The sequence below is a fragment of the Pholcus phalangioides genome, unplaced genomic scaffold, assembly GCF_987345545.1.
Source record: "Pholcus phalangioides strain wild (caught in Gottingen) unplaced genomic scaffold, Ppha-v1.0 ptg000016l_1, whole genome shotgun sequence".
Taxonomy (NCBI): domain Eukaryota; kingdom Metazoa; phylum Arthropoda; class Arachnida; order Araneae; family Pholcidae; genus Pholcus; species Pholcus phalangioides.
The window spans coordinates 473,574-501,025 of record NW_028301609.1 but is presented as its reverse complement, the minus strand read 5'-3'; the positions used below and the strand labels follow the sequence as shown (position 1 = coordinate 501,025).

The window sequence follows — 27,452 nt, the reverse complement described above, 5'->3', positions numbered from 1 at the left end:
TTTTCATACTTGAGAAGTGAACTCAATATACTCTAAGCGAACTCAATATTTCAAAAATCGAGAATTCAATACAATTTTTAAAATTATTGATGGGGGCGGAAAATCCCACTAACTTCCGCATTTCTACAGTAAAATCGACAATTTTAGCACTGATTTCTATGAGGATCACCCTTTTCCTGACTCTCAAAGCGATGCTGATGATGATTATGACGTCTATTCAAAAAGCTTCATTACTGAGAGTATATTGAAAATGTGGCAAACCATTATAAAGGCATAAACTATTATACATATACTAACAGGATTAAAGAAGTGACAAACCGTTGTAAAGGCATATACACGTCTGAAACACATTGCTAGGGAACCACGGTAACCAAAGTAAACGTTCGGAAAGTGATTGTTGAGGCCCAAAAACCATTGTTGCCGGACAGTTTTTTGCCCATTTGGGGCATTTGCCCTGGGCTGACGAAATTTTAAAGTAGCCTATCGTTCAAGTCGGGTCCCAGTTGGTATATATGCAAAATTTGGCAATGATCGATCTAAAATCTAAAATTGTAGATTTGTATAGAGAACACACACACACACACAGAAAATCAATTTTATATATATAGATTTTGAATGAAGTCTTTTTTCTAGGAAATTAAGTGTTACTGATACGGCGGAGTGGCAGGATTCTGTATTACAAAATTGAACAATATATATTTTAAATTTCATTATAAATTCAAAAACTAAATTTTAACGAAATCTTTCACATGCTTTCAGAGATGTTGATGCATTTTTGACAAATAGCAAACAGTTCATATTTGAAGTACCAAGAAGATTTTGCTACTAGTCACTGTTGTAACAAAGATAAAAAACACACGCCCTTCAAAGGAAATAACTAAGATCCTGCTTTTATTAAAATAATTACGACACATAACTTCAGATGATTGAAAAGAAATGAAAAAAATTTACCAACAACCCCATATTCAGAAAGCGAACTATTGCACACTGTATACGGTGCCTGATCAGGATAAAGTTGGCACAGTGGTCGATACGTTGTCTTATCAATCAGCTGATGATGGAGTACATGATGTCGATGGCTACAGATAAGAAAAAGAAATTAAAAAAAAAATTAATGAACTTTGATATAATTAAACATATACAGTCGGATCCCGTTATAATGAACTCCAAGAGACTGGAGGAATCACTTCATTATAACGGAATCCCAGGTTTTAGCATTATTCCTATGTAATCTTATCTGGGGGATTAGAAAAGTGTTCATTAAAACAAGTTTTTTGCTATAATGGTATTCATTAAAACAGGATTCGACTGTATAAATAAATAAAAAATATATATACAGTCGAACTTGGTTAATTCAAATCTAAAGGGGATCGCAAAAAAGCTCGAATTATCCAATTCATCAATATAGGGTGACTATACTTTCATAAAAAAATGTATTGAATGCCATACACTTATGAAAAAAAAAACTTAATAGGATAATTTTCTTTTTGCTGCAATTAGTGTTTGTTTCAAACATAAACAATCATAAAAACTATTTCATGTAAAAATTTGTAATTTTCTTTCCAATGATCTTAAGCATTGAACAAAAATTTGCAAGTTGACTTAGAGATTTGAAGACATAATTTTCTAGCTCCAACAGCCTTATTTTTTCTAAATTTTCTAACAACATTTGCAGAAGCTGCAAATGTTGTTAGAAAATTGTTCCTCATAGAAATGAGGAACCCTGTTTCTTTCTTAGATCAGTTTTCATCCTCTATGTAAGAAGATTCAATGTGACTTTAGTCTCTAATTTTCCACCATTTCGTAAAAAAAAACAAAAAATAAAAATAAATAAATAAAATAAAATTTTGGAGTTGAACAAGCTTATGAACTTTATTTGGACATGAAAAAAAATGTTTCATTGATATTCCAAAATAAACTAACAATAATGCTAGAGTGATATGAATCTTCAACATACTTTACTTTTAGAAAAGTCATTAGAATTTTGGCACTCTCTAGCTTTTAAACATTCCGTCTGTGCAGAAAATTACCACAAATACACATACCAATTCTGCGGGTCAGTGCCAACTTGCGAAATCGAAAACCACCCTGCACTATTTTTGCACCCTCAGTATGTAAACAAAAAGTTGTTTTTTGTAATTTTTTTTAATGTTTAAATGTGGTATATACATGTGGTATATATATTCTGGAAAAGATCAGTAAATCACACAATGAAAGAAAAGATGACTAAAAGTTAGCTAGGAATTCTGAAAAAAAAAGAGACATTTTGTAAGTGACATATTTGAATCAAACTTCAAATTATCCAAAACATTAGGGAGGGAAAAACAGAATTATAAACAGGTAGTTTCAACATTAAATTTAATAAGAAACTCAAGGGGAATTCCTATTATTTGAATTATCCAAGTTTGCCTATATATGTAAATGCATTAAAAAAAATGCTATGGTAAAATGCATCCCAATTTATATCAAATTTTCTAAACAATAAATAACCTGAAAGTTCCACGTTCAACATCTTGCCCACTGAGACGAACATGAATTCCATCCTTTAAGAGTGAACCAAACGCAATAGCCTCAGCTAATGCCCAGTCAACCATACGAGATTTAACCATTTCCATGCGGGCCTTCAAAATACGTGAAATGCCTGGATGTATTTTGAAATTCCCACTGGGTGGAGAACTGAAAGCTACACCAATGTGTTTTAGTGTTTCTTCAGGAACACCAGATGGCTCACACTTGTAAGGGTTCTTCGTTCCAAAAAAACCTAAAATATAATAAGAGTATATATACAGTTAAGGCTCATTTTAATGACAATTAATAATTCAGTAAAGCAAAGACATTATACTGGATAGTTCATAATATCAAAAAGAAAACACTTAGGACAGTCAATATATGAAAACACTTGGGATTTTTTGCATCGATTGTTGTAACAAAATGGTTGCTATAACATATTGCTCCCCTCGTGCCAGAAGCATGAATGTGCAAATTTCCAAAACCTGACAAATCACATTTGAATGTTTATTCTACCCATGTTACTCTACGAGTGTCATTTTCATATAATGATTTGTCACAATTTTAATCACAAAAACAATAGGGGTTAAACATTCAAGTTTCTGGCAGCAAATAGGGATCCAAACCAGCTGATAAACCCAAAAGTAAAAATTTGCATTTCATGCTTTTGACAGGAGGGGAAAATTGATATGATCATTATAATGAGTATAGACTGTACTAAGAAAATATTCTATTATACAAATACAGCGCCACAACAGGCAAAATGCCCAACGAGGTGGCTGAGAAAAAGATGCCCATAAAAATATGGATGTCATATATTTCAAAAATATAGCAACCCAATTAAAAATACAATTAATAAATTCTAGCTATATATGTAAAATAAAATTTTTATTTTGAGAGCATAAATAATGTAACACAGAATGAAGAAAGTAACCCCTCAATCTAGTTTTTTTATAATAATAATAAAAATTCTTGCCTGTCCATGGTGAATCAAGCCAATCTTTATTAAACATTTTGGATTGTTTTTCTGCATCGTGATAAGCCTCTTGAAGTATGCTTTCATATTTTTCTTTTTCTTCCTTTAAAGGCATAACACAAAAGTGATTGTTACAAAACACTTTCAATTTGCTCAAATGTAGGCAATAGCCATTACTTCTATTACAACTGATAAAATAGTGAGGTACAGTCAGACTGCTCCGAAGAACTCTGTAAGTCCTTACAATGTTATTTAATAAACATAATCTCAATATAAAAAATTAATTTCATCAACTTTTTTGAGCTCATTTTCCCCCCTTATTTCTCATCATTAAAGTCATACTCCAAAAGTGAAGTTTAAGGATATGTGACATTCAGCTAGCTCTTCTTTTGTGACAAGCAAAATAGAGGATTTGAAACAATTTCCTTCTCGATAAAAGGCATGATTATCAATGCAGAACTGATCTTGTGAAATAGAAGAACAGATCACTACACATTGATATCACCATTCATGTTTCACTTGGGAATGTAAAAAACTTTCCAATGGAAATTGACAATGAAACATTAAAATTGAGAATTTTCACCTTCATTAATCATTTTCAATAGGTTAAAATCATATTTACAGATATAAAAACATTAAATTATCAAAATTATAATTTATCAAATTGTAATTTAAACAGATATTTTGGCTATTCAAACACTCAAGTATGAATAGTACTGAAATTTTAAAAAAAATCACCAATAGGCATGCAAAATATAGTGGTACATTATTGTATTTTACTATGGTACTAAGCATATAAATAGCAACCTCAATTTCCTTTTCAGTAACGACACCTTCATCTAAAAGTTTCTTAGCATACTGATCCAAAACAGGAATTTGCTTTCGTATTTTAGTGTACATTAATGGCTGAGTAAACATTGGTTCATCAATTTCGTTGTGACCATTTCGTCTGTAACAAACCTAATGAGATATTTTATGGGGAAAAAATTAGCAATGACAACAAATATTTACTTTGCTGATTCAGCAATATAATATTATAATAAACAAAACTGGAAATGCAAAAACAGATACAAATAAATAGCAGATAGCACAACACCGATGCCAAGAATGTAGATGAGAAAAACTTAGTTCCTTTCAAAAGCAACTGACTAATGCACAGAGCTCTGAATTTTTCCCCCGCCTATTAGAAATTATTTTAAGTTCAGTCAAATCATTTACTTTGCCACGGGTGCCGTCATTTCAAGACGATTAGAATTTTGGGGAATATGCTGCTTGCAGATATACATACAGTGATATCTCAGCTAACAAAGATGATTTGTTCCAGAATCATGTTCATTAACTGAAACATAATTTCCCAAAGGTTTCTATTTGAAATCGTTGAATTTGTTCCAGAAACAGCCCAAAATTTGAAGATAAGTTTTTAAACATCAAGTGGCACTATAAAAAAGACAAAAACTCACTGAAAGCTAAAATAAACAGCTTCAGAATTTGATAAATGAGAATCAACAGGAAAATGAAAGACACTGAAGATCTTATTTCACACTAACGCCTATGACCAACACCAGCTTAGTCTACTAAAGCTGGTGTTGGTCATAGGCGTTAGTCATATGCTACAATGTAGTCAAGATCATAGGTGTCCTCATCCATTTGTGATTTGGTCAGCTCATTTCTGTACTTGAAACATGCAGATAGAAAAGCTAAGCTCCTAGAATATGTCCAGACTGTTCAGCTTGATGACTGTTCAGCCAGACTGTCTTGCACTGAAAGAATGTATGCTATGAAAACACAGGCTCCTTCTTTTCAATGCCTTTTCTATTAGTTGAATCTTTCATTTAACTTGAAACAGATCAAAAACACTCAGAAAGGGACACGAGTTAATAGGGCTAGAGTGGTACGTAGTAATTCTGATGATAATTGGCACTAAAATTAAGCTCAAATCTTTTATCTTAGCCTATGCATCCACATCAATGAAAATATTCATTAATCAAATCCATATTCATTAGATAAGGCAGAAAAATCATGAAAAAATTTTCCTTTGCTGAAAAATTAGTAAGACGAGACATTCGTTAGCCGAGGTATTACTGTATACTCAACACGATAAGCTCATTTTAAAGAAGATTTACTAATAGTTTCAACAAACTGATTAGGTACAGGATTAAACAAATCGAATCACAGCAATTACAATCATATTACAAATGCCTAAAAGCAAAAAAAAAAAAAAAAATTGTCTTATTAGTTTAAATAGTGTTATAATTTGGATATGTATTTTTATAACAGCCCTGATTGTGATGTGTAGTATCATACCTTATGATTATTGTACATATTTAAATTAGTACATAGTTAAATTTATATATATTTAATTAGTAAGATATGTAACTAAAACAATATAGTTCTATGACATTAAGATCAAACTTATGTACATATAATCAAATATCATTTAGATAAACTTGCTTGATATGAATTAATATCTTTCACGCGTGTGTGCGTTGGATTAATACTGGGAAATAATACCTTTGTTTAATACAAAACATGTAAAAGCCAACACCCATTTCAGAAGAAATGGCGATTGCACTTTGTACAAATGAAACCAAATTCTTTTATTAAAAATTTCTCCCAAGAAGCATATCCAGAAGATAAGCGAGCTTCTCAAAAACTGGTGACACCGTCTTTTTGTTAGTGATTTCCAATGATTCCACAACGCTCTACAGCTTTGTAACTGACCTTTATGTTGTACTTTGCCTGGGTAATACTCACGTTTCAGTGCAGGGTGCTGAAATTGTTTTTGATCCAAGGAGTAAGTTTGCTTTACTGTATAAGACAGAACATTTAAAGTTGAGAATCCCTCCTTCAGCTGAAAAAAGGAGGATACACACTCCTTTTTTCCTTCAATGTGTATGTGAGTTTTCTATGAATTCAAATGCTTACATACATTCTTGTTTGTTTATACTCCTTTTATGTTTCTGGAGGTAGAGTTTGTTCCTATATAAATAATGCAATATACAGTGAAACCTCCAAACAATGGCTACTAACAGGACCAAGCAAATTTGGTCGTTATTGGGAGGTTTTGTTGTTGAGAGGTTCAGTATTTCTGAAATAGATTTAATTTTTTGGCTTCTGGTAAAATTACAATGGCCCATGCCATTAATTAGAAGAAGCTGTTTTTGTGTGTGTAGCACAAGACATTTATTTTTTATTGAAGCTGTTTGAATTTTTCATGTGTGTGAAGAACTTTGTGATTTTCTATTGTTTAAATATTTCGCGAAGAAAAATACGTACATTGTTGTGCTGTAATCCTTGTATATTTTGGGACATGCATTCTACAAATCAGATTCATTCTGATACAATTAGCTATTGTTTTGTTGTTATCTAGGGCAGTATTTTCAATTAGAACTTACCTAACTTTTTGGACAATGAAATAGCCACTTGCAGATGACAACCCTAATTTCTGCTTCATTCTTTCTGAAGCGCATCTAGCGCACCCATTAATATTTACGTAGGGAACTCTCGTGGTCAGCGGACCATATTTTAGAAACCACTGATGTAGGAAGGAACTTAGAGTTATTTCTATGTTCAAAGGGCTCAAGTAAGGAAAAACTCTTTCGAACCAAATCTTTAGGGTGGTTTTTCTTATGTGATAAAACACATCTTTTTTTTTTTCATTTCAATTTACAAAACAGTGGCAGTTATTCTGAAATCGTTGATCGGTAGACAACCTTAATGTTAATCCAATGGGATGCATTCTGTTCTAAGAAAATGTGGCCGTTGTTCAGAGGTGACCATTATGGGAGGTTTTACTGTATATTTGTTTTATTATGTTTTCCTTTTCATTATTGAGAATGTTTATTAATTTGAGTAGATTAATACCATAAAACTGTGTGAATACAGACACAGTATTTATATACTATGGACATCACTTGCGAAGTATATGCTCTGTTTCAAATCTCTTTTAATAATGAAATCAGTTTTTTTTTTTTTTTTTTGTTAATACGAAATTCAGTTAGTACAAAATATTTTCAGTGTTTCTTGCCCTTATCTTGACAAAGTTCCACTATACCACTAGACATATGAAAATAAACAATGAAAAACCAACATAGCTGTATTTTCTAATACATGTTTCACATGGCATTCTGCTTTAGTTTGCACAAACAAATATATAACCAATTGAGATCAACATTTTTAACATCAGAAAATGTTATACTTCAAAATATTACCAGATCTATGACACAGTCTTTGCCAAATTTAGCACGCCACTCTGCTGCCACATTGCACACATGCACAACAGCTTCTGGATCATCAGAATTCACATGGAAAATCGGAGCATTGACTACTCTAGCAACATCGGTACAATAAGGTGATGACCTTGCCACTCTGGGATCCGTTGTGAAACCAATCTTAAAGAAGAACAATATGAACATTCAAACCTATATCAATTTTTGGTATCACAGATTACTTATGCATAAATCCACGCTACAAAAACCTACAACTTTCATAATTTTGAATGGTGTAAATATATATATAATTTTAACTCATTCTGAACCACACTAAAGTCCACTGTTATTATCACTTTACATTGTTATGTCACTTGTTTCTCTCTCTTATCAGATCAAAAAATCTTCATGACCAGCTCTAAACGTTCCTTAATTTTACACTTTCTTATGCATCTTCGATAAAAAAAGTTCCCTTTAAATACACTTCATATTGGAGATTATTATCCTGATAAATCATATGCGTAACTGAATGGTTTGGAAGATACTTCAATTTCAAACTTTTCCCATTCAGTGCACTTTTATACACCATTTTTTTTTTCTGCAGTGCATGAAGTTAGAATACCAGCCTACCTAACAGTTGCTGATCAGTAATGGAACATGCCATAATAGTGCCCACAAAGCTGATCAGGGTGCCATGATGCACTGTTTAGAATTAATTTAAACCTTTAATTAGCAAGTATTGAAATATCTAGAGGAGAAAAATTTTGAGGGTTATATTAAGCAAATGAGGTACCCTGAATGCTATTACATGACTATATATATATATATATATATATATATATATATATGTAAATATATGTATATTGTGTATTCAAATATATGTAAATTGTATGAATACAGTGTGATTCCTGAAGTGCAACATCTTATATTTTTCTAAATATTGAGACAATATATATATATATATATATATATATATTCTATATACTATATATATATATATATATTGTCTCAATATTTAGAAAAATATAAGATGTTGCACTTCAGGAATCACACTGTATTCATACAATTTACATATATTTGAACAGCATAAAAATGTCCTTTATTGTTTGCCCCTTACTTTTCTATCAATGTTGAAGAATCCACAGCAATATGTCTCAACACATGGTATTTCCAAAATACAAGGGTTACGAACCAGTCTTATTTGGCTTGTCAAAAAATGGGGAGGGGGGGGGGCATTGTACCTTTGAGCCATTCTGCTAGTAATTATAGAAATTTCTTGAACACCTCACCAGTAAAAATCAATTTGTTAGGAGTTGCTTTGAAGCATAAATGCCAAAATGAGCTCATAATATACAATGCCTTTATTTGAAAAATATAAGAAACCTATGCATGTTGCATCTTGAGTTCTTGCTCTGTGTTACTCGTGTGCTTGGAAGCAATACGGCCAAATAAAGGGTCAAATACAATGTATTTTTATTAGTTTGCTCATTTTGGGATCACATTAAAATAAACTTTACAGAGTGGGCAAAAAGTCTGTAGAAACTTTAAAAATTTATAAAAACTGGAAAAATAAACAAAATAAAAACGGTTTGCAGGGTTAGCATCGCTAGGTCACAAGAATTTTTTAAGACGAAAAACAAAAAACAGCTAATAGGTGGCGCCGATGTACACAAGTCAAAGAAAAGGCACATGAATAACGAACAGAATGCCTCCAAATCATTTATTACAGCAGTATGTGTTCCATATGACCACCATCACAGGAGATAACAGATTGCAAGCGAGTCACAAATCCAGCAACAGCAGAGTGCAGCAGGTCCACATACATGGTTTACAACAATGAACTGATTGTGGATTAGGAGCGCAAGTTCTTATAATCGTCTCATTTGCATATTTCCACCAAAGTCGCTTGTACCAGTGCCACCTATCAGCTGTTTTTTTAGTTTTTTCCTGTCTTAAAGAAATTCCCATGACCTAGCAATGCTAACCCTGCAAACCGTTTTTTTTTTTATTTGTTATTTTTTCGGTTTTTATTCATTTTTAAAGTTTCTATTGGACCTTTTGCTCACCCTGCATAAACACACAAATAATGTTGAGAATCGTCTGAATTTCTACATAATGTTCCAACTCACTTGATTGTTAACCACAATATGAATAGTACCATGGGTTGAATAATCTGGTAAATCACTCAAGTGAAAGGTCTCGTAAACAATGCCTTGACCAGCAAAAGCTGCATCTCCATGCAGCAAGATACTCATGACCTGCAGAACATCATTCGAAAAAAGAGTTAATTAAGTTGTGCATTTTGCAATAAAAATACATTGATAAAGAATACTCTTGTTCTAACGGATTAAAACTAAAAACTGTTCATTAATTGTGACGTGCAATCACCTTCTTTCCTTGTGTATCTCCTCGATAAAATTGCTCTGCTCTAGTCTTGCCTTGTACAATTGGATCTACTGCTTCTAAATGTGATGGGTTTGCTACAACTGCCAATTTGATATTTTTGTTTGTCATCCGGTTTAAACGCTCATGAGACATACCAAGATGATATTTCACATCACCAGATCCCTATACAAATCATTAAAGAAATAAATATGATTTTTTTATTGGTTCGGATTTTCATGAGATCAATTAAGATTAAATAAAATATTAGACAGTAACTGAACCTCATCAGCTGGTTCTAGGCCACTGAACTGTGCTAGAATCTGTTCCAATGGCTTCCTGCAAACATTCGCTAAAACATTCAGTCGACCCCTGAACAAAAAAGAATTGAGCGGGTATTAAGTAATATGATAACTAAACAATTGAAATCTCAATGTGTCATGTTCTTCAGTTGCACCAAGACCATTTTAGGCAGTCTGATGAACTGGGACCTGCAATTCAGACAGTTTCAAAGACCTAACAAAAACATTAAGTCATGTGGTGAATTGAAAAATTAAATTCAGCATGCAGATGATTGGTGACAATACAGTAACTATATACACAACCAAGAGGATATTTCACATCAGTATGGTAGAACCTTATCCAGCCTAATTAAATCCAAGGGTCAACCATAGGTTTAGATAAAATATGGTTAAATGAGAAAGGAATTGAAACCACTGAAAAATTAACTACATGTAAGTACTCTCAAGGTACCTCCTGACTGAATTTGAATTTGTTACATACTTCAACAGAGAAAGTAATACAGTATAATTAGTAATAGTGTATAATCTTTCTCTTCAATAATTTTCTACAAAGTCTTTGGAAGTTTTCTAGCTGCCTCCTGGTCGGCAGAGGCCTGATCGCCAGTGCTTTTTTAAATTGCTTGACCCGAATCGTTTCTTAAACCTATGAAACAACCTTTACTTGCATAAAATTATGATGAAATAGACGTTTCACCAGCTCTTTCCTTTATAGAAGAGTAAAATTTTTCGATTTTTCTGTTACAATATGGCAACCAAGTGGAATACCTTTTTGTGTAGGTCTTGTACCCACAAAAAACAGTATTTTCTGTACGTGAAACACATGGATCCCATAGGCACTGCAAAGTTTTGACTGCCAAGGGTGCAGCTACAGCTGAACAAATTTCAGATTCTTTCTACTTGATATATCTCACCATAGATTCATTGATTCAGTAATGGCAGATCAAAGCAATTATTGACTTCACCAAGCATAGTCAATACATCTAATGTTTCTTGTCAAGTTTTTACATTTATTTGCCTTTTCAAAGCATTATCAGTAGCTCTTGAAGAATGAGCCATCCTAAACAAGCATAACTCAAATTTTGTAAACAAAACACGTGAATGACGATTACTGAGCGTTGTCAAAAAATTTCTATAATGGAGGAAAACAAACCGCGAATGGGGGGGGGGTGACTGTATAACATCTAGTAAGAAACTGTATTTTCCGAGCCCAGTTGCAGGAAAGATCTGTGAGACCTACCTCCAAAAACTTGAGGCTATTACAAGGACAATCACAAAAAAATAATAAATAAACAATAAGAACATCAAAACACCAGCCTCAGCATGTGCATAAAATTAGCGGTTTTTCATGAATACCTTAATCTATTTTGGTGAAAATACAATGTGATAATATATTTATTACATCAATATGTTGGAAGCATACTACAGAAACATTCTCAACCAGTCAGAAAAGAAGCTTCCAAGTACCTGTGTGGCATTCCCATTACAATGCTTTCGATGCCAAGCTCACTTGATCGGTCAATAATTGTCTTCATGGCAGGAATCAAAACCTCACAGCCTTCTAATCCAAAACGTTTTTCCGAAGACCACTTCCTCATCAGAAATTCTTCTAATCTAAAGAAAAGAACAGCTTAATTAGTCTGATATATATATATATATATATATATATATATATATATATATATATAAATAATTACTTTTTTATATATATAATATATAACAACTATAATTTTTCAAAAAAAAGGTAAAAAAAAGAAAAAGTAGATCAGAAAAATTACCTACAAAAAATATGTTTAGCACACTTTTCCCTCGACATAGAGACGGAAAAAGAAAAATTCTATTTCTTTACAAAAGCACTGTTATTCTAATCAAATACTAGGGTTTAAAATCCCACGCACTAGGACACCATGGCAACTTGAAAACTGGTACAGGCAAAAAAAAAGTTTATATGCAATAGAGATAGGACAAATATTCGGCTGAATATCTGTGTAAATCTAAGAACAGAATAATTTTTAAAAAATTATATTGGAATTTTTCACATAAATTAAAATTAACTGATTATATTTTATTGTGGGGTGTATACCTATACCTTTCTGCTACCTATGCATTAAGAAAAGTAGTCTATGTTTTCAGAACATTCTTTCTTTCAATGCAAGACTCTTGGCATTAAGCTGGTCATTCTAGGAGATTACCTTTTCTACCTGTACGAATCTATGAATCAGACACAGAAATGAACTGATCAAATCCCAAATAGATGGGGTTAAAAACTCAATTGTGTTGTGTCAAAACAAACTTTAGTAGACTAAAAGTTGGTGTTGGTTGTATACATGATGTGAAATAAAAAAAAACTCCCATTCTCCTGTAGTAGATTCTCATTTATCCAATTTTGAAACTGTTCATTCAAGCTTTTAATAAGTTTTTGTCTTTTTTATAGCAGTCCTTGGTATTTTAAAAAAATTATCTTGAAATTTTGGGTAGAAGCTGGAACAAATCAAATGATTTTCCATAGAAACCTATGAGCAATCATGTTTCAGCTAACGAACATGACTGCGGAACAAATCATCTTCATTAGCCAAGGTATCATTGTAATATTGAAATACAATATATAATTAAATTTGATGGTCAGTATCATGGCAATAAAAATCTTTCAGCTACCAGTTTTTTAATATTTATTTAAATAATAAATTGTATAATTCAAATTCAATATCAATTGTTTGAAATTACCAATAATTTTATTTTCAATTAAAAATTCCAATCTTATTTATAATTGTGATGAATTTTAATAAAATTCATATTCAGCTGCAGAATATTAGGTATAAGCCAAAACATTAGCCAAATATTTGGTATTCAGTCAAAAAACTGTTCGTCCAATATGCAATTGCTAAATTGAATTATACAAAATTTTCTGATTTTATGAAAGGGCATCTTTTAATATGGGGCCCTGTAAAAGTTAAGAAAACATTATTTATAAGGCAATTTTTCTTAAGCAAAGAGTTTACTCACTTCCTAAGAAATTCTCAATTTTTTGTTAGATTTTCTTCAAGTGAAATAAGGTTTAGTGTTTTAAAAATTTATTTCTTTATTTGGCACATACTGCACTAATATTTTTCATGAACTCCATCAGATTTATATGCTTACTTGGTGGATCGAACAACACGAGCTAGCAACAGCCTCTTTTGCTCCTTAGTTAAATCCATAATCCCAGGAGTCTCGAACTTTTGCCTCAGAAAATTGCATTGCTCAAGACTGTTAATGAACATGTATTCAACACCTATATGGCGACAGTATACAGTCTGAAAAATTGAAAAAATATCTTGATCACAATACAGAATTTAGATTAATCTGAGAATTTTCAGGCAACCTATAAATACTTTTTAAAATCCTTAATAATAAAATCAACATAAACACTTTGAAAAGAAGCTTTTAGGAAGTCTTAAATCTTTATTTAAAATTAAAAGAAACTAAAATAGAATAATATAAAATCACAAAATAAAAATTCTAAAATAAAATTGTTACCTTTAATGGAAGTCATTAAAAAATTACAATGTTGATTGCATTACCATATTACATACTATACACATTATGTAAAATTCAAAGGAAACCAGATTTTTAAATGTTGAAGAGTGGCTTTTTTCCGTCACACCAGAAAAACAGGGTTTACTGAATGTATTTGAAAGACTGACATCAATCAGTATTATTATAATAGACATAATATAATACAATAATAGATATAATATAATATAATAATAGATATATATATAATATAATAATAGATATATATAATATAATAATAGATATATATAATATAATAATAGATATATATAATATAATAATAGATATAATCAATAATACAAAATAAGTGAGTAAAAATGAAAAATAATGGTTGCTTTTTTTTTTTATCTTTCTAAACAAGCTTTGCTCCAGCAATTTGATAAAAATTTAACATTTACTTAACTGGTTAGTAAAACGGAAAAGACTTATTGTGTGTGTGTGTTTTTCTTTTTTGGCATACCTGCCTGGAGAATATGGTCTATTTCACGTATTTAGTCAACTATATATATTATGGGCACACAAACTTTTCAGATCATTGGCCACGCTTAGCACACAAGATTATTTTTGTGGGTCATGTAAGAGCTGAATTACTTTTTCCACAGGCTAAATATCGATGATAAACACTGATAAAATGAATTTAAACATTTTTAATTGATGCTGACATTTCATTAGTGATGCTGGATTTCATTATATAATTCTATTTTGCATACATTTTGAATTCAACTACACTTCATGAAGTGTATATTCAAATGATTGTTTTAAAAAATTGCTTTGCAAGCCAGATCTTGAATAAGCCATATTGGCATCATGGGTCGAAATTTGGGGGCACCTATGATTTACAACCAAAATCATGAGGACTTTCAATGGGGACTTCTTAATATGCATGTTTGTATTATAAATAAAAAGTACAAATTTACAGAACTTGACAGCATAAAAGACATGAAATTAGAAAAATAAATAATAACTTTCATTTCCAATTAAAAACAAATACTATAAATAGGATAAATACAAATTTGTCAATAACTACTCAATGTAGAAATATAATCACATATTACAAATAACAGCCAATACAAAAACTGGGTCATTTCCGCTTTTTTAATAGATAAATAAATGGAAGAAAAATATCCCTCAAACAAATGTGATAGGCAAAATCCTATTTATTTGAAAATATGAATTTGGAAAAAAAGAACATATACTTTGAACCCCAAGTGAGAGCTACAATGCAAATTCCTTACCTCAAGTCGTTTTAGAATTTCTCTCAAAGAAAGTATATTTTGACTGCCACCAATGAAAGTGGTAGCAGGCAGTTTGAATTCACGATCCATATCTTTTTCATCTAAAAAAAAATATATTGCAATTTTTCATATTCAAATATCCATAAGAACCTAAAAATCAATTAAAAAATTCCTCAAAATAAACCAATTTTAGTACAATAACACTATAGAAAAAAACATTGATTATATACAACATAATTAAAATGACCTTGCATTACTACATACAAATTTTTGAATAGGCATTGAATATGAATTAATTTAAAAATACAGTATCATTTACACCAGTGGTCAGCAACCAGTTGACTGTGATGCCTATTTTTGTCAATTGAAGGACCATATTTTTGAAGACATAAATTGCAAAAATATTTATAGCTTTACTACACGTATCTAATGTACTCTAATGGTTATAATCTCACAGGCAAAACATTCAATGTGTTTTTGATACAAAGTGAAACCTGTATGAAACAGAACATCAAGAGACTGAAATAATATTCCGTTTTGGACAGGTTTTACTATATTATAGAGGGTGCACATGATTAATCTTAATGTGATGCACATTATTATTTATTAATAAAGGACCACACTATTGAGTCGATCTTTAATCCTTAGAAGGCTCTGGAAGGCATTGTAATGGAGAAAAAAAAGTGACATGAAAAATTTGGTATCAAAAATGTATTCAAACAACAGACCATTCAAAAATTATTTCACAAATCATTTTAAAACTTTTTAAAAAAAATCAAATTTTCTCACTTGGTTTTCAACAATGCTTTCTACTTACAGTTCTACTAAGAATAACCTATAACCTTATTTAAGTTTTGATAACCCTGTACATTTCAACAGACATATAGACAATTTGGTCATTCCCTGTTTTGCTGATGTGTCACGAGGTATTTTACTACATTATCGTAACATTATTTTTGATAAGTGACAATGTTGATGCTGCTTTGAACTTTAGTGATCATTTCCTTGTTGCTGAAGAAAAAGTTATCACTCACGAAAATGGACATCTGCATTTTTTCTGAACTTCAATAAGTATATTTTATTTGAACAGTATCTTGATTGGAATATGCAGGGATAGGGCACATACAGATTATGGAAGCTCAAGGAAGCTGCGATTATTATTATTACAATTTCATATGCACCTTGTGAAACATCCTTCTCAGGCAGTGGTTCTCAAAGTGGAAGTTCTCATTAGTCACAGCTCAAAGGAGTATCGGCAAACTCGGTCAGGGTTATCGCTGCAAGATGGCAGCATTGATTTGTGCTCATTGTTTATAAAAAAAATAGTCCTTTTCTAAACTATTCTTGGGAGTCACAGGTAAAAAATCTGTAGGACAAGGAAGCCAAGAGTTGCAAAGTTTGAAAATTAATGTTTTGAGGAATTTCTAAAAAATTTGTGAATGCCAAAATTCTGTACATACCGTATTTACTCGCATACAAGACGAGCTCGCATATGAGACAAGGCATGATTTTTCACGTCAAAATAAAGTAAACTACATTTATTAAATCTACTGTTTATTTTGTTATTCACAGATAATAGCATAAGATTTTTAGAGCGAAACAATGTAAATGCAAGGTGTGATGTATAGTGGATTCCTCAATAAATTCTGGAAGGTACTCAAAATATAGGGTGGTACAAAATACTGTGGGTGCATACTGTGGAGCACCTACAACACCTTCAGATCTGATGCCACAGAACTCCTGCATCTGGCTCAGAGCCTTGAATGAAACAGAAGACCCTAAAGGAATTATAAAATTATATCTATCATAAATCTTGAGTTTCCATTAATTCTGAAACTATTTCTCTCATTAGTTTTTGATTGTTTTATTCATTGTAAGGTTCAGGAGAAAAGAGGTTGGAAAAAGGCTGAGGAGAAACAGGAGTCGCGAGAGAGAGAAACGAGAATGATTTGAGACATTCGAAAAAGAGGGGGAGGATGAAAGTTTGTACCAAAGAGAGAGGACGGTTCCATTGGAGGTGTTGGATAATAAATAAAGTGTTGTTTTCTTCTTTTGGGAGTCTAGAATCCAGTTATTTCGTCCTGTAATCTTAGTGGAGGTGCAGCCGAGGACCTACGACCGATAAGAAGTCGGGGGAAAGTTTACTGGCGATGTCGGTAGGATAGGGTCGTGGCTTCAACGACTCAAGATTGTGAGCTGAATTCGAAGAAGAGTGTACTAGCGATGGTTCGTAACCACCCCGGTTCGTATAGAAGGATAGTGGCAGCAGCGAGCTTCAACGCTGTTTTTTTTCGTGAAGTCAACCCGACAACCGGTGCTGAGAGGGGCAATCCCGCCTAGGGAAAAGAAGCAAGTGTTGTGCGATGGTATCGAGACGATAAATAAAGATGGCGTATTTGGCAAAAGGGAACAAGGAGGATCTGGAGACCATAGCCGCCAACTTGGGGGTAGCAGTCCGACCAGAGTTCAACTTAATGCAACTAGTGAGTACCATACAGGAAAGTGAACTGTACAATGAAGCGATATGCAGAGAGATGCTGAAAATGATCATAGGCAATAGGAAAGAGAGAGAAGAGATGGAGATGGAAGAGCGATGTAGAGATAAAGAGATGGAGATGGAAGAGCGGCGTAGAGAAAAAGAGATGGAACATAACTCAAAAGACTGAGGATCGAGACACGAGCCAGAAGAGAGGAGAATAATCAAGCTGGGCGCGGCAGAACCCCCAGCCGTCTCAGCAGATTTTAAAGAACACTATCTGGACGAATGGAGTGATATGGTGTCACCAAGTGAGCTATCAGAGAAACTAGATAGATTCGATGATGTGAAGAGGACTCTGAAAACACCCTTCCCTAGTGACAGGACGAGAACCCCAAGACCGGTTCATCAAAATCCGAGATGTGAAAGCCAGCGAAAACCAGAGGCTTCAGGGTGAGTTCTTCCCACCTAAAGCTTGGATGGGTTTGAATACCAGAGAGAGCCGCAGTCACTTGTTATGCATGTGGAGCAGAAGGCCATATAGCAAGGTTTTGTTCTGCAAGAGTCCAGCAGGAGCCATTGAGTCGGGCCCAGGCGAACTCTGTCCAGACAGAAGAGGGGGACACGATTGAAGAAACCACAGTCCTAACAGCAGATATCACAGTGCCGGCAGCTGGTGCTGGTGCGGACATTGACACACTGCAGACCGTGAGTTTGAAATGTGGTCAGAAGACAATAAGAGGCATAGTCGATTCTGGGACCAAGATCTCAGTCATTAGATCTGATTTGGTTGAGATCGACGACAGTGAAGGCGAGGGTAGAATAAGGATCAAGTCCGCATTTGGTGAAAGTGAGATAGCCCCTTTGAAAATATGCATGATGAAGATCAGCGGCGGCAAACACGGGTACGTGCCAATTACTTGAGCAGTGTCGAGTCGATTGATAAATGAAATGCTAATATGCCCGACAGTGTACGACTCACTCTTGGGAAATGTACTAGTTCTAAGTCCGATCAATGAACCAAGCCGTAAGGACGGCATGTGTTCTTCATCTGCCGATGGCAAACAGAAGGCCAGCAATGGCAATAACAAAGATTTTTTGCATACCTAACGAAGAACTTGAAGAGAGGATCATATCCCAAGTCGAGAGCTACTTCACCGACTTCAACATCATGAGGAACAACTTCCTGCTGAAACAAATCCAAAGAATCAATGAGGGCTACATCAGCCTGAGGTTGGTCTCATCTTTCAGGAAGGTCAAGACCCTGACCAAGGACTGGAGGGTCGTCCGGTACTGTCTCAGGAACTCGAACAAATTCCAAGTCAACGGAGGAAGCACTAAAGTGCGCCGGATTGTGCCTGTACCGGCTTTCGAGACCAGATGTGCTGAAATGATCCTGGTCTGCAACATGGCGTCCAAGGAAATGACACCCGAGTCAGTGTCGCAGTTTATATCAAAACACGGAGAAGTCGTCGACGCGGCAGTCGTTAATCGAGGATCCAAGATACCGGATGTCTGCACGAGGCGCTGTCTCTACATCAATGGGAACATGGTGAAGAAGACATTCATCCTCGTCAAGTGCAAGACCAATCAGGACGCGTCCGCATCCGAGGGCAAGGCCTCGCAGCTCAAGGAGATGAACTCGAAACGATTCGACGATGGTCATGCTGTCAACAGGAGGAGATCGGCACCGAACTGGTTCCCGGCTAGGCAGGAAATGTCCAAGCAATCGAACTGGTGATTGTTTTTGTGTCCATTTGCAAAAGGAATCACCAGAGCTACGAACCGGCAGTCGAAGACCAAGAAAACCAGAAGTGTTGTTTTCTTCTTTTGGGAGTCTAGAATCCAGTTATTTCGTCCTGGAATCGCAGTGGAGGTACAGCTGAGGACCTACGACTGATAAGAAGTTGGGGGAAAGTTTACTTTCATCAATTTATTATTTTACTTCCTGATTTCAATTTTAATTTTCGCATTAATATTGAAAATTCAATGAATCCCAAATTATCATTAGTTCTGTATTTCTTATATTAACTTCTATTTTTCACTGATTTTTTCCCAGTCTTTTAGTGAAATTTTTTGTTTAGACATTTGCTTGTGCATATAAGATTATCTTAATTTTTGAAGCAGCAAAAATTGAATAAAAACCTCGTCCGATACATGAGTACATGCAGTATATGTATTCTCTTACTTTCTCGCTATGTCTGAAGTCTATGTGGTGAATGTTGAAAATGCTACCATTTATCTCTGAAATTAAAAGTGAGAGGTGAATGAATTATAGTGTTTGTGGGTCTGCTTACATTCCTGCTTCAGTTAGAAAACCCATAATAAAGTAACTTCAAGCCACCAGGAAGTTGCCACAACCAAAAACTTTGAAAACACTGTGGTAACTTATACAACTACACTTTCTGAATTACCTAAGCAATGGGAAACAATAATTTTATAACAAAATCGAATGATTATAACTTAAAAAATGAAACTAATCATCTATCGCGAGACTATGTTTTCCCGGCCTGTAATATATTAAGAAAGATTTTTCTGGTTATTATGCCTTATGGCAATGCAGGGCAAGCACACTTGCCCGATATGCAAGAGGAGCTGAGTTTGATTCCCAAAAGGAGCTGAGCTTAATTCCCAGGGAAGACAGCTAACTTTTCTTCCTAAAGTTTGTATCCACATAATAACAAGAAAAATCTCTTCTCTAATATGTATTCATTCACAAATATTGCTAGAATAATATTAATTTCAAGAATCAAATAATGGAATATAATGATTAACTGCACAGTATACTTTCAACTTAATATAACTTTTTTCAGAAACTTTTCATGGTTTTTCAAGCATTTCTTGATAAACATAATGCTTATTACAAAAATGTTAATCATTAATCGTGGTGCAATTTACTAATTCTGTGTCTTAAATGTGTGTGCTCAATGTTAGATATGCTGTTAAAATGAAGTGGAGCTTAGATATGTGTATAAGAAAAATGGTTATATACAGAGAAATACACAGCACTCCACAGGACATGAGCAGCAAGGAAGGAAATTCAATAAGCGAGGAAAGGTGAAGCAGGAGATTGGTTAATCGAATAGAAAAGATTACATTCTTACCCAAGTTATGGCGCTTTAATAACGATTCTTCTACTTGAGCAGTATCAATATTAGCAACATTAATGCCAAGAGGGTCTAGACTGGCAGAAAAATGCCCTCGAATCTACATAGAAAGAAATTCGCAAGATCGAAACATCACAGGCACAAGCATCAACAACGGGGTAGGTAAGAGAAGACTTTTACCTTTTCTCTACTTCACATCAAGCAGCACAGAAATATTATGCAACACAGTTAGATAGCTACTCTTGAAGATGTTAGCAACCACGAAAGTAAAACCATGTTTCGCTCAACACAACTGTCCATGCAAAAACAAATTTTTCCACTAATTTTTATTATTTATTTCACCTGGCATTTTCAGGGATGAAAATTTCCATAGACAAAAAAAAAATGGTATACAGGCAGGAAATTGTCTGCTGTGTTTATCTAAATTACAAAAAAAAAACTTTTCTGAATATGCAAATAATTAATTTTATACTCTTATTTATTACCATAATTTAATAATTCATAGCCATGTATATGAGTGAGCATCTGACTATGTTGCCATTGAGATGATGGACTATTCCACAGAAGTTTTTAGATACTCATTATATTTTCCAATTAACATTACTCTTTATCGTCTGAACATATTTTAAAGTAGGTTACCAGGTTAGATACGCTGTTATGTACTAACAAATTGTTTGAAAAACAATATATTTTTTTAATTTTAGGTCTTTAATTACAAATAAAATAACCTATTAAATAATGTACATATACATTCCATTTCATTATTATTTATTATCACTACACTTCATAATCTTACATTTATATTTTTATTTATTGCAATTTTCTTCATATTAGGCCTTGCATAATATGGTAGATAGAGGGTTAAATTAGCACGTTTCCCATGTAATGCTTTTAAATTTTTTTATTAATATATATCACCCAAAACTTGAATTTATATATGTATTTAATTACTAATAATTAATGAATTTTAAGCACATTATGAATATGAAGGGGGATATGGACTTTTGGCATTTTTTTAGCCGATCACAATGTGGCCTACGACTTATAGCCAATTTGGACAGATTTTCTTTTGTGTTTCTCATCAACACACAGGTGCTCCCCATTCTATATATATAAAATTATAGGAAATATTTTCATCCCTGATATTCCTCAGTCAAATTAGAATGAATTTCTAAAATTGATGAGCAAAACATGATTTCAACAAGGGATATATGCCATACCACAATTCTTCACCATTTATGCATTACCTAACTTGTAATTACGAAGGACCACAGCGTAAGATGTCAAAGCTTCTCCTGAATCTTGCTGGACATTAGTGGTGGTAATTCCAAGTGGGTCCAATTTTGATACCAAATGGCCACGAACCTTAATATTATATCATTTTGTTCAAAAAATAAAAAGCATAAGTGATATGGTAAAAATAAAAAATTCAACACAACAAAAAAAAAAAGAAAAGAAAAGAAATGTGGCTCACATATATATTTTTTTAGGAGGGATATCTATACATGCAGATTTTATCACTTGAAGGAAAAAATATATATCGCCACCCTTCACTTTTTTCTCTCTCAACTGAAAAACAATAACTACAGTTGTACTGATGGAAATTCCCATAAAATCTGGATTAATTTTAAAAGAATATTATCTTTCATTTGAACTTGTCTTAGAACCCTTCTATCAATTAGCTTATTAAAAGTGAAACCCCAGATGGCATAGTGCCAGACACATCCTATTGATTACTTAGTTATTAGGCTATTCATGGCATAAAAGCCTACAAGGTCATGATACACAATTGGGAGAGATATTCAATTCATATATTAATGAATGAAATTGCAAAAAAATGAAAAATGAGGTCCATAAATAGTTGTTCAACATTAGACAGCATCAGATATTCTTGTATTATTTTTCTGAATTCTGCCTTTCCAGATCCAATAATATCATTTCTTCATAATTTTATAGCAATGCATTAGAATAGCGAGTAAAAAAGAAAAACTAGCAATTCTTTGACCATTTTATTCTTATTCAGCGGTATCAATTATGCTTGCTGTACGTAACATACATTGTGAGTGTTAGAAATCTTAGACATAAAATTCAGATAGTGAAAAAAAAATCAATATATAATATTTCAAATAATGTATAAAATTATGAATGATCCATAAAACAGAATGAGTGTGTTTAGCAGCTTTGATCGTGAAATTATGTCATCTTTATACAAGAACATAATCTATTAATTTAAAAACACTAGTGAAAACTTTTAAATTTTCAAAACCAAGCAAAGAGCTTCAGCAAAATTTCATAATTTCACGTACAAAGTTATTTTAAAAATTGATTTAGCAACAATAAAAAAAATTAAGAAGACCAGTTTGATTAAGTAAATAGTCTAGATATTGAGGGGGTCACACTGCATTCCTCAGAAGACTAGCCCTTTAAAAACATGATTATGACCAAAGAAAGAAAAAAAAGTTTCACAGAGATCTTGACACATTTTTTTCTTTAAAAAAATAGAAAACTCAATAAGCTTCTTACTTGGTATGACCTAATAATGGCTTGCACTGAAAGATGGTCTTCAATGTCACGTGGAACCACATGATGTTTAGTCTCGGGAGAAGTTAAGGTTTGAGATGATGGTCCTCCCAAAATAGGTGGGACAGCAGTCATTGCTGGATAATATGAAACAGGCACTGTCACCATTGGTGGCGGACTCTGGTAAGCTTGACCCGGCTCAGCTCCAGACGCTGCATTCTTGAAAAATGAATCCCATGACTGCAACAAGAATGTCAGAAATCATTTGATACCTTTACTTTTCACTGATTTGTTTTGCTTTGAAAGAAAAACTATAACAATGCTCAATGGTATAGAATGCAAAATCAAAATTGTGTTTATTGTGCTTGCTATAGGAAATTGCATGTTGTCAAATATGTTAAAAAATATAGTGTTTTTTTTAACTAAACATAGTACAACAACAAAATTGAATTAGTCACGATTCCTTTATTTTTCAGTTACGGTAAAGAAAAAAATTAATTTAAAGCAAAATAAAAATTGTCTGCAAAAAGTGTCACAATGAATATGCAATAAGTATCTTTCAAAATATACATGGATCATTCTTACGAAATTTGACAAAAAATGAAATATATATATATATCGAAAATAAATGTCAACCAAATGGTCCAAAAATAATTTTTAGGGGCACTTCTTTACCTGCTGATAAATGAAATATAGTCAGCAGCAAAGTCTGTTCAAAATCCATGGTGAAAAAAAATTGATTTAAGTTTAACAATGTTGAGATTTTCCCTATTTCAGCATTCATTTGGTATTTATGCTTGACACTCACGACATATTGCATCTATTTTGGTTGCTCATTTTCAACTTGGACAGGCATAGATACTCTGAACAGTTTTTTCGTCAATTAAATTTTTATTTCTTTTTTGTTTCTCGTCTATTTTTTGACAATTTCATGGGGACAACAGATTTTTAATTTGTCTGTGTTGCTAGAACACGAGTGGAACTCTCAAACCAAAATCTTCAGAAGAAAAGTTACTGCAGCTTGATGTTACAACCAAGAAACCTGGGTTCTTTTTTAGTTTTATTCCCCCTAATTTATAATCTTTCTTTCTGGTTACCTAATGATAGGAGAAAGACATTTTTACATGTTTTGCACAACATTGATAAAAAACTCTGAGCATGTTGAAAACATGGGCTTTTCAAAATTAATAGAAGTCTTTAAACCAAAACATGAGGTAAAAGTGAAAATACTTTTCAATTATTTTTCTTACAAAAAAGTACCCAGGAGAAAGACATTAATAAAAACATTCGCCTCTTTTTATCTGAATAAAATCTAACTTGGGAATTAACTTACAACTCTAATTGATTTAAAAAATAAGAAGAAATGAGAAATTTGGATGGTGCCTAAATTTTTATTTTTTTAACAGCATGCAGAGCCACGTGTTATGCAGAATCAAATTAAGTCAGCTGGAGTAAGCATGTATTTAGGCTGTTTCCTTTCTAATGTTGAACACAAATTTGAAGGGGGGAAAAAAAGAGTGAATTTGACACTCTTTCACTCTTGTTCTGATTAACAATCGCTCCCCCCCCCTCTTTTACAGGCAATTTTTGTTGTTGTCTCTCCAGTGTCCACAAAAGAGAGGTTTCACTGTAACAATACTTTTTTTCTGTCCCTTGAGTATTGCTATATAGGATTTTAAAACCATTTTTATGATTAGGAACTAGCGGTCGCCTATAACGCATAGAGATACATTCAAAAACCTGTTTACGCAGGTTAAGTGATTAAGTAGTTAACTAAATTTTACATTATCAATACTTTAGAATGTGTGCCAACATTGAACGTCATTTACAAATACAAAGGCCACAACAGTCAAAGAACCCAATGAGGTGGATGATTGTGGTTGAATGGGTATATGTAGTTGGTAAGCGATAAAATAGATAAGTAAAAGAGTCCAATATAATTTTTCTGATTAGGTAGGCACTATACGCATGAGCCAGAGGGTGTGGCATCATATTATACAACAAACATTCACTAATTAGTTATTTACGGACAGATTTTAGAGTACTTGACTTGAAATTTAGGGGAAAAGCTTATCCCTTATTCCCTTATTTCTTTGGCAACTTTTTATGTTATTTCTCTTTCTTTTTCTCAATCCACTATTTAGCCTAAGAATGTTATTTTTTTATTGTCCATTTTTTTCTTTTAACAGCCAATAGCATTTAAAACGAAGGCAGTTTTGTTTTAACAACCTTTCTGGCGATTTTCTTATTTAGCAAGAAAGGCGTCTGAAATCATAACTCCCTTTCACTCTTTGCAACTTTTTGTCATGATTTCTGCCATTTTTCCTCGCAAAAGAAAAAAAATTGCCTACCTATCTCCATAAGGGATTGTACTATTATTAAATCACACACATGCACCTCGTCCATATTCTTCTGAGGAACTTCTATGAATTGGTGCATGTTGGAATGTGTGTGTGTATGTGTTTTGAACCTAACAAGAAGTTTGTTCCACTCAAATGATCGTTATAGTGCTGCCATATGCTATCTACTTTTGAAACTGTGAGGGAAGTTTAATGATTGATGATCTTACTGTTGTAGGCCTATTGCTTTTTGTGGCGAGACCTTTTTAACGGAGAGATCGGTTCACATCCTCGCCTTGAATTTGGGAACTACAGAAGATAAACTTCAGTCGACCACCACTGTGGAAATGACCGAAGGTGGTTTTCTGTGGTTGCCAGTCGTGGTCAGCTGGAATTTGAGGAATTATACCAGGGTTTAAGCTACAGTCGTATTTTTCGAAAAATGCAAAAGAAAATCATAGAATGTGAAAGAAGTAGTAGCATCTTTAGCAAAAATACATACAGGAGGTACGAAACGAGTAGACATCCAACCATCAATCATTACATTAGCATTGTAGCATTTTGTTAAAGCGTTCCCCCCACCCCTTTTTGCTTTTTTGCAAAAGGAATTTTTTATCTAGCTTAAACCCTGGATTATACTATAGCTGTTGCAATTGGCAAACCCCCCAATCATTAACACTAACGGCGGTTTCTCCCTCCTGATACCTCTGCACATCAGTGAAAGTATCATGGGACATAAACCAAGATTATTTAAGATTTAGATCCACATTTTCCATCGAATATAGAGGTTCGTGTTATACCTTATGTACACTTCGGGGATCTTTCAACCAAGCTTTGTACATTTCTTCGACATACATTGAAGAGCTTCCATTCAGGAAGGGTTCCTTGGATGCTTTGGTCAGGTAATATCGTTTTGGAAGACATAGCAAGGCGAATTGTCCTTTTTCGAGCCACGACATTATAACATTGCGTCTTTGATTGGACGTGCAATTTGTTGTTGCGGGCCAAAGATGACACGAGAACGTTCTTATTCTTTGCATCTTTGTATATACTTGTTTTCCCCACCTAATTAATGAGAGAGACCTCCTACTTCACACACTAACTGCTTGATCACTCTTTGATGTGTTTTCAACTGGAAGAGAAAAGAATTGTCAGTAACTATTTGCGAACAAAGATGATCTTCACTATTATTATCTACCAATTCAAGTAAGATATAAAAATAACTATAGCTAAAAATTCACCTTCAAGAAGGGTAACTTGACGTCAGCAAGTTGTTGCCAAACATCAAGCGTGAGGCCACATTGATTGTATGAAAAAAAAACTATGAATAAATAAATAATAAAAAAAGACAATAAAAACTACTGCTACATTCTCCATAACTTTACCCTATGACCATATGGCTAAGGACTTACTTTACGGGACATTTTAAAATAGGGGTCAGCTTATTTTTGTGGAGTACTTTCTTTTTGGGTGTCTGTTTATGTGTGGCGTGAAAAGATCAGAACTTGTTATTCAGTCCAATTTAGTTAGATGCCTCATTTTGTTGGGAACTGAACTGGACAAAAACTTCTGCTCCATCAACAAAGACTAGATCATCATGGTTATATTCACTTTCAATTTTGAGGTTAGATGGCAGTACCAATACTGCAAAATCATAGTTTCCCAAACTTTTCATTCCATCGCCCCCTTCTACGGAATTTTTTTCTTTCATCGGCCCCCCCCCCGACTCAAGTAAATCAATAGGATCCTATGTTAAATCCGTAGCTTCTATCGCCCAGCTGGACCATTCCGTTTCCCACTTTAGGAAACACTGCTGTAAATCAAGCATTTGAAAAACCTGTCATCTGGTT

The 27,452-nt window shown here is 33.3% G+C and overlaps 1 protein-coding gene across 2 annotated transcripts in view; it reads right to left on the bottom strand.

Annotated features, from left to right (window-relative positions):
- LOC149074696 (2-oxoglutarate dehydrogenase-like, mitochondrial) overlaps positions 1-26,917 on the bottom strand; it is a 35,670-nt gene extending 8,753 nt beyond the window's left edge. Inside the window, exons 1-15 of one of the 2 annotated variants that reach the window (XM_089245768.1) lie at positions 26,844-26,917; positions 26,403-26,734; positions 23,267-23,503; positions 21,991-22,108; positions 15,161-15,261; positions 13,512-13,666; positions 11,841-11,987; positions 10,359-10,446; positions 10,081-10,260; positions 9,822-9,950; positions 7,696-7,875; positions 4,292-4,444; positions 3,485-3,587; positions 2,491-2,761; positions 952-1,079 (exon numbers count right to left, since the gene is read on the bottom strand). In XM_089245768.1, the coding sequence (XP_089101894.1) occupies positions 952-1,079; positions 2,491-2,761; positions 3,485-3,587; positions 4,292-4,444; positions 7,696-7,875; positions 9,822-9,950; positions 10,081-10,260; positions 10,359-10,446; positions 11,841-11,987; positions 13,512-13,666; positions 15,161-15,261; positions 21,991-22,108; positions 23,267-23,503; positions 26,403-26,642 (2,230 nt within the window). In that variant the 5' untranslated portion in view covers positions 26,643-26,734; positions 26,844-26,917. Of the gene's footprint in view, positions 1-951; positions 1,080-2,490; positions 2,762-3,484; positions 3,588-4,291; positions 4,445-7,695; positions 7,876-9,821; positions 9,951-10,080; positions 10,261-10,358; positions 10,447-11,840; positions 11,988-13,511; positions 13,667-15,160; positions 15,262-20,740; positions 20,844-21,990; positions 22,109-23,266; positions 23,504-26,402; positions 26,735-26,843 lie in introns of both variants that reach the window. The other variant, XM_089245769.1, reaches the window with a different exon arrangement.
- Between the last annotated feature and the right edge of the window lie 535 nt (positions 26,918-27,452).